Source organism: Plasmodium coatneyi, chromosome 11 (genome assembly GCF_001680005.1).
Source record: "Plasmodium coatneyi strain Hackeri chromosome 11, complete sequence".
NCBI lineage: Eukaryota > Apicomplexa > Aconoidasida > Haemosporida > Plasmodiidae > Plasmodium > Plasmodium coatneyi.
Window position 1 is genome coordinate 2,334,858 of NC_033566.1, and position 14,547 is coordinate 2,349,404.

Consider the following 14,547-nt stretch of genomic DNA (forward strand, 5'->3'; position numbering starts at 1 on the left):
GGGCGCACACATGTTTGCGCGTGATTGTGAGTATTTCTGTTTTCCCCTGAATGGGTGGAGTTTTTACAGGACAATTATTTTTGGCATATGCTGCGGCAGTTTTTCTTCCCCCTTGGCTGATCAAATGGGGGAATTGAAAAAAAAAGCAAAAAAAAAAAGAAAACACAAAAAATGGGAAGGTAACAACATGGACGGGCTGCCAGACGAACTCCCCCGCGGTTCACTGTACATCCATTTTTGCTCCTTCAAACTGTCCCACGTGTGACGGCGTGGGGGCACTTATTCCGTGACGAGGATAGATCCCAATTCGACATAATACGCAGTGTCGGTGACCCGATTGATAATCTTAACGAAGGGGACATTGTGCACGCCGAACATAATGGCTAGCATGCGGACGCTGATCGACTTGCGCTGAAATGGTTTTATAACCCCCACGTGGATTAGCGAGTTAAAGGAAATGAGCGAATTGTGGACGTCGTTGTTTAGGGCACCACTCTCGTCTTTCATCTCCATGAGAAGGTCTATCTCCTCGTGGTGGGGGTTATAAAATGAGAAGACGGCCATAAGGACGGAGGAAGAATTTATTTCCTTTACGAAGGAAACTTCAAGGGTAAAGGTGTGCGCTTTTGGCATCTCCACCTCCATACAATACTGGGACCATATAAAGTTATCTGGAGTTTCGTCTATGCTCCATTTTATGGACAGGGTGATGATGCTCTTGTCGCTTTGAAAGTGGAAGGACAAACGTTTATGCTTGTCATCCAATGGAACGGGTGAAATTGGATTCCTATTTTTTAATCTCTTCGTCACGTCTACAAGTTGGCTTGCCCGCTGGTGTGCGTCACTGCTGCGGCGTCTGCTCATCTGGTGAGATATTCCTCCCTCTGTGGTGAGGAAGAAGGGGTTATACAGTGAAGCACCTGCATCGATACCGTGGAAAGTGTTCTGTAGGGCAGTGCTCACATCAGCAGTGTGCACAGAGCTACGCAGGGAGCTCCTCACCCTCTCCCTCTCCCTCTCTTGGGTACTTTTCTTCGAGAGGACCTGCACGAAATTTACAATCGGAAGGTAAAGACTGTAGGTCTCCTCCGGGAGGAGAGAAAACGGAAAGTTGTCACTACTGTCCATGTTCACGGATCTAGAAAACAGTTCATGGATTTGCACTCTATTTTGTTTCGTCACATTTTCAATTTCCAGGTAGAGATAAGGTTCCATTATTTTACACTTTATGTTAAGCGGCTTGGTGACGATAATTTGTTTCGTTAAAATAATTTTTTTGAAGTCTCTGTTTGCGTAGTTTGCGCTGTGCACGTGTTCCTCCAGTTTGTTGATTCCTTTGCAAATGCTGTGCATGTTGACGTTTGGCGGGAAGCTTCGGACGTCCTCTCCGTTGTGCGGAAAGGGGTTGCCCTCCCGTTGGTCATCATCGGAGTCGTCATCATCCTCATCATCTTCACCAACGTGACCATCCCGGCCATTCTTTCCTTTTTTCCTTTTCTTTGCCCCTTCGAGGGCCATCCCAGACGTAAATGTCGACGACCACTGCACATTGCTCAGCAGCAGCGACGGATAGTTGAAAATATTTCTCAAGTCATTCACATGTTTATCGTTCAGGAAGGAGTTCCCACTTTTCCCTTTTTCCACCTTAGGGCTTTCATACAGCTGGACCTTTACCTGTAGTTGTTTATTGAGGTACCTCTGCGCAATGGTCAGTGGTAGCTCCAGAAAATAAATGACCCCTTCTACTTGGTACTGTTCCGTTGCAAGGAGGGCCTCTTCAATGTTGTCGAGGGTTTGTTTGTGGTTATCTAGTGGGAAGAAAATTTTGTCTTCGTCTACCCCATCTGTGGGATCCTTCCCGTTGTGAGGTGAACATCTTCTCCTGCCTAACACCCACCTGTGCACTTTTCTTTGTTCACTAGCGAAATAATTTTCCTCCTGCAAATGCAGTTTATGTGCCAGTGCGGATACTTCCACCCCATTGTCACTTACTAGTACTATATCCACATAGACATGATAGTTTGCATTCTGCTTTAACCAGTTTTTCGTGTTCTCCTTGGAATGTAATTTATTAACATGCTTGATGGTGACCCCTACGTAGAGGAGTTCGCCCAGAAGTTCTTCCGCTATGGCGTTTGCATCGTCTGTGTATGGGTTGTTAGCATGGCTTCCCTGGTGTGTCTCCTCGCAGCAGAATTGTAAAGCCTCCTCGGTGCTTTTGTGCCGGTTGCTATTCGTCAGCACAAGTTTGATTGGTGTTTCGCTGGTTGGCAGCGTCATGCAGCCCGCGACCTTCCGGTCTATCCCTTTTGCTGTTTCTGTTCGTGCGTTACCAGCTGCGCCGAAGCGGGCTTAACAATTTCCTCAGTGCATTTCGTTAATGTGCTTCCTTATTACAGTTCATACTATACTTCACCGTTTTTTTTTAAATGTGTTAACCATACGAAGATTTTTCCTTTTTTAGGAGGATGTACGCGTTGGAAGAACGTAATTTAAAAAAAGTAACGAATGAAAAGAAAAGAAAAAAAAAAACGGTACACATGCATGCGAGCAGTTATGAACTTTTGGTAGGATTCAAACTTGCGATTCGGTTGGCGCGCTTTAATTTAACCACCAGGGCGACATACATGTGAGGTTGCTCGAACTGGAAAAAATAAAAAATCATCACAAAGAAAAGCAAATGAGCGATAAATAAATGGCGCCAAAAATGTGTAACGTACGGACCATGTGCGCGATTCAGTTGAGGATTTTTCGCCGGGGACCCAACTGCTTCTTCATGACGATGAGGGGCGTTTTCTGCGAGACATATGGTTTTAACTAAAAGGGTTCCCAAAAAAAGAAAAGAGAAAATTATTTCGTTTATTTTTTACTTTAAAGGGGAGGTTAAACGGAGGTGGTAACACCCAATGTAGAGGATTTCAAAGGGAAAAGCTACTCATCCGAGGGAGCGAATTATGCTGGGCACGATAGAAAAATGCATCGGTGTGACACGTCTCTCCATATGTGTGTTTCATATCACTGCACTGCAAAAGCAGTCTTTACTCATGTGTTGCGAAAACAGGTTAACGTTTGGCCGAAATGTGCGCAGAGGTACAAATCAGCTTTTTTTTTTTCTCTCCTTCCAGTTCTCGTTCTTACGTTGCAATCGCTCAGGTCTGGGACGCGAAAATTGGGCACCAGCATTTTGTTAATAATGAAGAACCCTAAAAAAGGAAAACAACATAAAAAAAAAAGGTGTGCACATGGGATGTAGCACAGCTGGCTGGCATCGCGGTTGCCCTATATCATGTTATGCCTCTCTCTTTGCGCAGCAGCACATCGAGGGAACAGCGAGTGAAATGCTCCACCCCTGGCTCAGCAGTGTACCCTTTTTGGTGTGCCTTCCCAGTCCGATAGCCCCGAATCCTTTTTTGAACCCAACAGGAGCGTACTTTGCGATGAGTGGCCCCTTCCCTTTACTTGGCCCCATTTTGGCCAACTTGAAAACGTCCAGTTTGATCATCGTGCGGAGGGGGAGGAGAACAAATCGGAAAAGGCAGAAAAAAAACGGAAAAAAAAAAGAAGGCTAAGCGAGCCACTTGCTATAAAGACTCTGCTTTCTCCACAGTAGTACACTTTGACGTGTGTGACATGGGGGAACGTCGTACCCTTTATGTGAGACCACTGTTGACGTGGTGTACGACCGGGTGATGGATCATTTGTTAGCTTCGGTTTTTTAACGAGTTCTCAAAAGCATTGTCATAAATCCGTGCGCCTGTTTTGAAGGCATCACGCTTTATTTTCCGGGTTACTCCTACTGTGTGCGCTTTAATTTTTTCGCCACAATTTAAATAGGTAGCGAGCGGGGAGAGAGGTGGGGTGCTGTTCTCCTCAATTTTTGCGCTTCGAAATTTATTCGGCTTCCCCTTAACGACAGTGTCGATTTGAAGAAGTGGAACAGGGAAGAAAAAAAAAATAATAAAATAAAATAAAGGATAGAGAAACCCAAGTGGAATTACAAACTATGTGTTGATATGTGCAACGCGCTGTGTAGTATTCTGTGCAAGTCGAACTTTTCGCTGGGATGTAAAGCTTCACAATTTAAGAAAAAATAAATGGGAAGATAAAAGGTCCTAACCTGTTCATGCGAAATAGCGCATCGCAGTTGAATGAAGTGTGCGAACTGGTGAGCAGGATATGGGAAGGAGCCGCGAAAATGACTTTGTTCCCTCATTTTTTTGTTAATCCGTGTGAGCATTCGATGCGTTAGTCTTTCCCGTCTGTACGGACGAGTATGTTTGGTCACCGGTGAAGACGATACACATTTGGAAGTTCCCCGTTATTGCCCTGCAGGGAAGGCACTTCTAATGGCAACCACGAAATAATCGCAACACGGCGGCGAGACGACCGAAGGGAAATAAACTTGCAGGCGGAACGGATACTGACTGAGTACCCCCCCGAAGGAAGGTGCATACTCGTCAGGGAAGCGTCGTAATAATTTTGAGAAAAGAAAATCGAAATTGTGAAATTTTTTGAAAATAGCAAAATCGAGACAAACAGAAGGCGAGAAAGAAGTGCACCCCCTTTTCAGCGTTCATATGGTTGTGCATGCTGGGGTGGGAAATGCGACGGGAAGTTTATGACCCTCTCATCATCAATTAGTAGCGACTGTTGGAAGGAATGGGAAAGCGCAGCCACGTCGTGCATCCCATTTCACCTTCAAAATATCCAGCGTGGGAATAATTTAAATCCAAAAAAAGATCGCACAAGGACGTAGGAATACGCCATGTTGGTCCCTTTGTTAGGAGATCCGTTTGGACAAAAAAAATAAATAAAATAAATACGTGTGGGGGTGGAAGTTTTTTCCTTGTCTGATTTTTTGTGTGCATGTAAATATATGTGTACGTGTGCGTGTTCACCAAACGGGCAGACAGCAAAACAGGTGGGAAAGTCAAAGTGTCATTTAAGGAGCGTCCCAAAAGGATGCGAAGAGTGAGGAGCGTATAACACCTCATGTGTTGTATGTTCTTTCGCCTATTCGCTATTCGCTATGCGCCTATTCTTTTCCCTTTTTTTTTTGCTTTTCCCCCTTTTTGCGTCCTATTGCCCTATCGCTTCGTTTACACCGCAGCAGAAATAAGCAATTTGTTCGCACCTCCCGTTGCATTTGCGTTGCGTCATTTCGTGTGGTACCCGAGGAGTGGCCAGCAGAAGGGTTTTTTTTTTTTAAACGCGTATCCTCGAAGGGGTGTGCACGTGGACAGAAATACGCATGGACGTATGCGCGCGGCTTCGTGGCTAGAAAGGGAAGAATAAAAGAGGCCAAATTTTATGTGCACGTTATTTTATTTTTTTTTTCTGTTTTTTTTTTATTTTTTTTTTGCTTTTTTGTCATCTGCGCCTTTTAATGCAGTGCGTGTTTGGGAAAGCATGCCAAGTTAGCCGGAGTGGGGAAGTGACGTGTGTGCAAAAGATGGACTGTCGGCGGAAGGGGGTTGGGAAGAGAACAAAGCTGAACGGAGTGTGAACTGATCCGAATGAACTGAGCGGAACGGAACTGCGCTCGATGGGGCGTATGCACATGGTCGTACACACACGGACACGGACATGTGCCAAGATTAAAATGCGAGCCACTCGTACGAACAGGCAGTGAAACAATTAGAATAATTCTTGGACATACATACCTAGCACGTGTACCGAGGTGTATCATTTTTTTTTTTTTTAAAGCACATGCGTATATACCTTTATTGCGTATTTATCTGTACTCTGTTTTTATCTCTTGAACTTTTTTTAAGTTTTAATTTTTTATTCTTTTTATTTTTTTTTTTCTTTGCATGCATATGTTTAACTGTAAACACGCATTCGGTAGAAATTTATTTTGTTTTTTATTTTTTGCCATTATGTTTGCTTCGTATGGTTGTATTTTTTATGATCTGTGGCGCGACTCCCCGGTCTGGTTGCATTTTGCGTGGCCCCACGTTCCTCATTCCAATCGTCTATTTTTTTTTTTTTTGTTTTTTTTTATTTTCCCCGTTTCCGCAACCGTCCACGTTCCTCTTAAGTTTGCAATTCCATTAATTAATTTTTGTCTTTCCGTGTGAGTAGCGAGAAATTTCTTCTCAGTTTTTTTTTGTTTTTTTCTGTATCGTCCGATTTTATTTTCGTATCGCAATGTGTGTTGCTCATTTGTCATGGACATCCACCGTTCTTGTTTGTTCATTCGTTTGTTCATTTGCTTATTTGTTTTGTTTGTTTTGTTTGTTTGTTTTGTTTGTTTTGTTTGTTTAGATTTGTATTTTTTTTTTTTTTTGTTAGTTCCCCACTTATGTTTGCTTTCGCGCGTTTTTCCATTCATATTCGTCTTCATTTGTTCCCTTCCACCCTCGCGCTTGTTTTCGTCTTCGTATTTCTGCGCCCCCATTCCTTGGTGTTTTCGCTCAGTGGCATATCTTGGGGCAGAGAAGAAAAGGGAATAGTAAAAAAAGGGAAGCAAAGTTAATTAGCAATACAGAATAGAACAAAAAAAAAAAAAACTTTCCATTTTGCTTCTTTTTTTTTCTTTTTTTCATTCCAATTTGTCTGGCGTGCAAAACGTTGGACATATTTGTCTTTTTCTTACTGCTCGCCCCTGTGGGTGTGCTCCATTTTGTTTGCTTAGAGAAACTCGTGCGTTTTTGTTTTGTTTTCGCCGCATCGTAAGTTTGTCCAGTTTGTCTTTCCGTTTGTTTGTTTGTACATTTTCTTTTCTTTTTTCTTTTTTCGTTTTTCTTTTTTTTTTTTTGTTTGATTATTTGTTTGTCCATTTGTATGCCCCTTTATTTGTCTCCGTATTTGTTTGTATTTCCACTTTTTTGTGTGTTTTTTTTTTGTGCCCTCCGTTTGGGGCGTTCCCTTTTTCGCGACCCAGTGCTAGCAGCTGCGCCATAGACCCGTGGGTGCATGTCTGGGTGTGAATATATTTTCTGTCAATCAAGAGAAGAACATTCCTAAATTGTTTCGAAGCATTTGTGTTCGTGCGCAGGTTCATGGGGAGTGTTCCTTCCAGTGAACCCGACACGTGCCCGCGTTTGTTTTTCGAGTTTGTTTTTATGAATTTGTTTTTTTGAGTTTGTTTCTTTGAGTTTGTTTTGTTGAGTTTGTTTCTTTGAGTTTGTTTTTTTGTTTGTTTTTTGAGTTTGTTTTTTGAGTTTGTTTTTTTGAGTTTGTACCTTAGCGCTCCCACTCCATCGTGGGAAAGCTTGCTCACCCTGCGTATCTTTCGCGTGCTGCCGTTCTGGTAGATGCGCTCTCCGTTGTAAAAGTGTTCGCGATGGTGTAGATTCGCTCTCCGTTCCAAGGTGTTCACGCTTACGTATGCCCACTCTCCACTTACCAACGTGCTTATATCCATTGGGAGAATAGTTGACATACCATTTTTGTTTGCCTCCTTTGCGATTAATAAGTGGTCGCAAGTGGAGGTGTTCTCCATTTGTCATGTAAAATTTTGTAACAATTTTTTTTTCTGAATTTTTTTTTTTTGTTTCTTGCAAGTTTGTAGCTCAATCGGAGGAGTCCTCTGCTTGAGTCTGTTTTTCGAAGTTCGCTTCGTTTGTCTAGTTTACATAGTTTGGCTAGCTTAAAGCATCGCATTCATCGTGCATAAGGCGTGTGTCGTACATGTTGTGTTTGTTTCGTCCCGTCTACACCACTTTTTTTCGTGTAAACTACACATACACTAGTTTGTTCGTATGAGCGGCAACCCTTAGCAAAATAGCGGCAATGTGAGAGCCATTCCTATTGTGCCGCCTCTACAACGAATGCACAATCGCAGACAAAAGTTTTTTCTCCACCGAGTTGGAAGATAGGGAAGTGAAGGGCTAACATAGGGGTTTTTTCATCTGTTGTGCAAACTAACGAGGCGTATTAACGGGGTCAGACACAAATCCATGCAACGGAACGTATGTGCGGTGGCATCCTCCCCCCTGCGTGCATACATAGATGATTTGTGACAAGCAAGAAGGTTCCCTTCAAGTGTTTTAAGACAGCGCAAGGGTAAATGCAAAGCGTCGGCCTGGAGTCAGACCCTGTGGAGGCAATCGGGAGGTCCCTATCGGAGGAGGCCTGCCAGGGGGGAGTCGATGTGGGTGGCGATGTGAGTGGTGGTGTTGAGAATTCACAAGATACTGAACAAGATGCTAAAGGTCCTGGTGGTGGTGGTATGTGTGGTGATGTCCGTGCCGATGTTCCTGTGCGTGAACTTCCCGTCAAGTTGGAGGCCTCGGTGGAGAGCCCACCGGAGGAAGCCCCTCCCCACGAGCAGATAACCCACAACGACGAAGCAACCAGGTGCAACCAAGTAAACATAAAGAGCGATCCAGTCGTCGTCATAGACAAAGTGGAACGCTGTCTAGTAGTTGAGTGGTACGAAAATGACATCAGAAGAGAGCAAAGGATTTCCTATAAAAAATATGGAAATGATAAGGCCAAATTAAGAGCAAAGGAATTAATAGAAAAATTAAAGGCAGGAATAACCTTCGAGCAGCTATACCCAGACAAAGGACCACCCATCGTTCGAGTGTATCAGGATGTGGGTGTATATAAAGTGTCTCTGATAAGGGATAGAATTGAGAGAGAATGGAGAGTTGAATGGACAGACAATGAGACTCCAATGAAGGCCAGATGGTCATGCAAAAAGGTAGGTAATGATGAGGCACAGAAAAGGGCCGAAACCTTCGCGCAAAGTTTAATTGAAGGAGTTTTTAACCCTATTTTGCTGCACAAAGCTACGGGTACGAGATTCTCAAGGTCAGACAAAACTGTTGTTAAGATAAATGTATACATGAAAAAAAATGTGAAGAGGAAAAATAGGTGTAAAATACTCAGGGGGGGGGATAACCCTTCCTTAATGTTAGGAAGGGGAATCAAGCACGAGTTAAGGAAAGGAAAAGGGAAGCATTCAAGTGGTACCTTTGATGGTTTGCTGATGGACGGATCGAACATGGTTCATAGGAACCAGGCCTACAGTGGAAGTTCCTTTAGCAATCTTTTCATAAAGAGTGAGAGTACCACGTTGGGTGGAAGGACAGATAGTAACTATATGAGGAGCATCGAAGGGGAAGACGGCAATGTGGTTTTGCCTGAGGGGACTTACCTTCTGAGTCAGTATCATCTCGGGGGGAACACTAAGGGAAGAGGAGGAACGACTGGGAGGAAAAGGAATTACAAGCCTAGGGGAAATGGAACGAAGGGGGAAAGAATTAAAAAGACACCAAAGGAGGGTGCAAAATTGAGGGGGAAAATGGCTCGCCGGGTAAAGGACACGATGAGGGGTGCAATTCGTGACCCAATAGAGGACGCTTTGGTAGATCCATGCAGAGCTGCTCAAACGAATGACCCAGAAGAACTGAACCTATTCAGTTGCTATGCAGAATTTGGCAATGTAGACCCGTCTGCTTTCTCATCCAATAGTAATCACGTGAAGAATGAGCCAGACATGTGTGACCCTTTATGCATGCCATACAGCGACAGTGGGGGGATTCTGTTGAACTGTAGAAATGGGACCCTAGAACCTGGTGCCATGATGAGCAGCTACCTCGTCCTGCCGGAGCAATATGAAGGTTACCGGATGGGGAGTTTTATGGCAAAGGGGGGGGACTATTCCTCTAGGTATGTATATGCAACGAGGAGTAATTCCTACGCGGTGTATGTGAACGACGGGGTGGAACATGGGGCTTTGTGTTATGGTGATTTGCACCATGGTGATCTGCTCCATGGCAACGCACAGAATTTCCATTACGGGGGGGAGGATCCCTTCGGGATGAGTCACGCCATTCGGAGTGAATACGTTCCGGGGGGAGGCGGTCTGCCCACGGGCCACTGCACCAGCGGAGCTGTGTTGAGAGTAGAACGGTATAACCCCTACGTGGTGAGTTACGGCGGAGGGGGAATGGCACCCCACATGGGAGTTATGAGGAGGGGGGTAAACATGGAGGTGATGCATAGGGACGATGCAAATGGTGGTATACTTTGCGACGTTGTGGGGGATCCCCAGGGGGGTAACTTACTTCCCCAGAAGAGCCACATAAAAAATAGGAAACCCGTGAGGCAGCGCATCTGCCATTTGAGGAAAATAAAGTGCGAAGAGGATGGGAATGACGTGGAGGGGAAAGACTCACGGAAGAGAGGAGAAAGGAACAAGGAGACCAAGTGTTTGCCCGTAGGGGGGAAGAACGTTAACCCTGTTAGCGATGGTGGAAACGGAGTAGGTGATCCCCTCCCAGCGAGCCACAACGGAGAAAGAAAAAAAAGAAAGAGGAGCACAAATAGGAAATTCAAAGGGGATGACTTCCTACTCGATGAGGAGTTGAGTAAATATTTCTCTACATACCACAATATTCAGTTAAGGAAGAACCAAAAGGCCCAGAGGAATGGGGGGGATGGTGGTAATGACCACGTTGTGGGTGACTCCATGGGGGTGCGGAAGGGAAGGCGTTATAATAACACCACCAGGGATGTGCATGGGGGTGGTGCGCAATTGAGAGCCGTTAATCCGCAAGCATTTGAGGCAGGACAGGAAGGCAACTACGGATATAGCGATGTGGTACCCACCGGGAAAAGCAGCAACAGTGTAGATGTGAATAAAAATGATAATGTATTAGTGAAGGCCAGCATGATCCCCGTTGAAAATGTAGGGGAGAACATCCACACCGGAGAACCTCCTACCAAACCTCGGAGACGAACGAAGCATTGCAAATTTAGTCGAGCTAGCCAAAGTGCTTTAAACAGGGTAGACACGATTAGCCAAAAGGAGGATTCAGTTTTTTATGGTGATGTAAATGACATAAGGACGTCTTACAGCAGGTACAGGGCAAATGGGAAGAGAGATGACTCTGCTTGTGGTGGGTTAGGATCGTATGCGGTGTCCAACCTGGGTGGTATGCTAATCTGCGACTCTGGTTTTGCCCCCCAATGGAGGAACAACAATGAGGGCATTAGTGGTGACGTGGTGAATGACAATACGGGAGGGGATTCGTCTGCAGGTGGGATTCATCCAAGCGGTTTGAATTATAGGGAGGATTCCCACACAGAGGAGCGAGGAAACATCACAGAGCACTTTGATGAGAATATCGAAGTGGACAGCGGAGTGAACAGAAGGGAGAGCGTTGGAGGAAATGACGGGGGTGAACTGGTGGACTTCTCTCGTTTTGACGTGGCTGATGGGAAGACTCACCTAATGAATTTGAGAAGGACGAGAAGGAGAAGCATCCCAGTGTGCAGTGACCAGCCCAGTGAGATCCATCGTAGGAAAGACAATTTAAATTGCTCCTTCGTGAGGAACAACACAATCGAGTTTGTCGATAATCCAAGAGGGTACAGGGTACCATACGAATACCAGTCCCGAGTATTTTACGAGCATTTCGAGGTTCCGCTAAATGCACAGAAGGAATTTGAGTTACAGCAGAGGTACTTTGCGCGTTTGTTCTCTTTGCACATTTTAGCCGTTGGGTGGAACGCTAACAAGAATGCCCGTGTGGAAGACTACTTACAGGAGTTGTCCGACCCTGCCTTTCGATTTCTCACCATGGGTGGCATGAACAGCTGTAGGAATGGCACAAATTTTGATGGGTCTCCTAGTGAGAAGAATAGACCGAGTGGCGAGTTGAATCGCGGTGAATTACAGAACGGGGAATTCATTACCACTAACATGTTGACAAATGAGCAGAGGTCTACAGACTATTGTTACTTCAACTCCGTGGGCGATGGCACCTCGAGGGTTAATGAGGATGGGTCCGCGCTCAACGTTGCCCTGAAGGAGACGCCCCACTTTATTTCACCAGGGGAGGAAATTAGTGGTGGCATCATGCGGGGTGAAGTATCCGATCTCGATGGGCAAGTTAACACCTACAAAATGGACAACTGCTACGGGGCCAGTAACGTCAGGTGCTTGAATGAACTGGGGGAGGCAAACCATTTGGGACCACCAAGTGGGGAACCAGAAGTGGGAGACATGAGCAAGTATGAGTGTGCGAATCTTATGAGTGGCCTAAATGATGGGCGCCATTTTGACGGTTTTGCCGTTTTTGACGACATGCTGAATGAGAATGAGTTTGGTGGCATCCATGGCTATGCGTGTACGGATGGTGTGAGCGGCATGGGGGGGCCATACGACACGTGTATGATGAGCAACGTTAACGCTATAGGGGGGGAAGTGGATTACCAATTGGGTAATTACCAGGGTTCTAACGACTTGGTGTCCGTCAATGGGATAGACGGCGTGGCATGCTTGAACGGAGAAGACAACAACCCGAACGGAGTGTGCGTCAGCTCAGGAGAAGGAATGAACGACGTAAGCGGGGCCAATGAGGAAGGTCTGATGCTACCCAATTTGAATTATCCTGAGGGAATGAACCCAACGTATCTGCATGGAGAACCTATTGTGAACGAAAATATGAATAGGACTGTTAGTGTGCCTTATGACCAGGAGGGTAATTGCTTACAGATGAACAAAATTTTTGATGAGGATGTGAAGGGAAATTTAGAATACGTCCAGAATTACATGAACAACGTGGATGAAGGTTCCTATGAGGTTTCGTTAAATGGTGGAAGCGCTTTTGCGTTCCCGAACGAGGTGACCGTGGTGAGTGGCTCCCCATGGGAAGGGAGAGAAAAGAACGAAGGCACATTTGATGCAGTTAACACTGAAACAGTTAACCATTACAAGAGTTTTATTGGCCAAACGAGTCATGTCCCCACGGTGGCTTCCACAGGGGAAGGGGACAGCTACCCCAATTTACAGAGCAACATGGGAATAACTACCCAGTTAGACGCGTTAGCAGCATGCGGGAGGGAAGACAATCCTTACGGTGTAGGAAGCATTAAGTATGATCCTTTAACGATTGGAGAGAAGGAGGCACAGTCCCAAAGAATGGGGTTCATGAGTTCGCCATATGAAAGGGGAGATGATGGGCTCAACGGAGACAATTTAGACTCAGGGATAACGGAAGAAAATGTAGACGTTACGGGGGAAGGAGACTACCTCTACTATAACGGATACGCCAATGGAGGCATGCACAACTGTAGTGAGGAAGGCAATTACAATATGGTTGATAAATCAAATGATGACTGTAGCAATGGTAGTCCACACGGCAATGGCGACTACCCCCTGCATGAGAAGGTGCACTACGAATTTGGACACATGATTCAGGTGCTTCCAAGTTATGAGCAGCTCGAACGGGAAGGGAGCTGTCTGGATAACGTTGTGGATAGGCAGGCACAGTCTCAGTTTGACAACGCACATTATCGGTTCGGCGTGTGCAGCGGGGAGAATCATCCGTCCATTGGAGATGTGATTCCCGGGGAGCAGCACACGGATGAGCTAAGCGGGAACAGCAACCATAGCGGCAACAGTAATACAACTCCAAACAGTTATGACGCAGCCTCATGCAACGACGACTTTAAGAAGGCCAATCTGAACTCCACATCCATTTCCACCCCCATGACAAACATGAAGGATATGAACAACTACGAATTTTTCGCTAACAGGAAAATGATCGACCAACTGAGGTTCACTTCAAATTCTAGTACCATAAATACGGAGTACCTCCCGAGTAACCTTTTAAATTCCATAAGCATCAACAACTTGTCTCCTTCCAATAATGTCAATGAACAGGTGCAGAAGTAGCCGCGGGAGAGTGGAAAGGACTTAAGGGGGGTGTTAGACGGATGGGGAGAAGACAAAAAATAAAAGTACAATAGAAGGTAACCATTTAATGACTAGTTTGTTAGAACGAACAGGTCGGATCTCATCTCCACTGAGTAATGATGTAATTATATTTTATAGTACGCGCGGGAGGCCTTACGAATTTGGGAATTCCCATGAAAAGAGGAAGAACCCCCCACTCGCTCAACTTTGTTCCTTTTTTTTTTTTTTCTCCTATTTTTTTTTTTTTTTCTTTCCATTTTTTCAATTTTTTCAACTTTTACCTTTAAAAAGGGGGGGGTGCACATTTTCTATACTTGCAAGGTGGTGAGAGATCCAGCCCCCCCTTTTTTTATTGTGTGTGTACACTTTTTCCATTCTTTTTTTTTTTTTAATTTTAGAAGGGTAGACGGATATTTTTTTGAAACAGCGTTTTTTCCTTCATTTATATGAATAACACTGCATAAAGGGAAGAATACTCCCAAAAAGGGGCGCGGAACAAAAAAAAAAAATACTGATCTTTTCGAAAAAAAATATATGGGTATTTAAAGAAAGATAGAAAAAATTACAAAGGTAAAAATTTTTGTAACAAAAAAAATAAGCATTTTAATTCTTCAGTAAAAAAAATTTACCAAACAAGTCACAATAAAGTGAAGGAGTAAAAAATTTTTTCTGTGTTATATTGATGTTACACATGAACATGTAAACACTTTCGTACCATACAAAACAAAAAAAAGAAAAAATATTTACTACACCCTAAAACCCGGAATCTGAACTTGGAGCCTGTTCCTGAGGAATCTCTTCCTTAGGAACTTCTTTCCTAGGAACACCTTCCTTAGGAACAAAGTCTTCCTCCCTAAAACCCGGAATCTCAACTTGGAACCTGTTCA

At 44.6% G+C, this 14,547-nt stretch overlaps 2 protein-coding genes across 2 annotated transcripts; one reads left to right on the forward strand and one right to left on the reverse strand.

Annotated features, from left to right (window-relative positions):
* Nucleotides 1-279: 279 nt before the first annotated feature.
* On the reverse strand, nt 280-3,502 carry PCOAH_00036630 (Uncharacterized protein; the record flags this gene model as incomplete). The annotated part of the gene is made up of 4 exons (XM_020060454.1): nt 280-2,336; nt 2,581-2,817; nt 3,139-3,203; nt 3,367-3,502. 2 exons carry the CDS (start codon nt 2,663-2,665, stop codon nt 280-282), a joined length of 2,142 nt encoding a protein of 713 aa, XP_019915694.1.
* A 4,512-nt stretch (nt 3,503-8,014) lies between these two features.
* Nucleotides 8,015-13,639, forward strand: PCOAH_00036640 (Uncharacterized protein; the record flags this gene model as incomplete). Its single annotated transcript, XM_020060455.1, has 1 exon — nt 8,015-13,639. One exon carries the CDS (start codon nt 8,015-8,017, stop codon nt 13,637-13,639), a length of 5,625 nt encoding a protein of 1,874 aa, XP_019915988.1.
* Nucleotides 13,640-14,547: the final 908 nt, after the last annotated feature.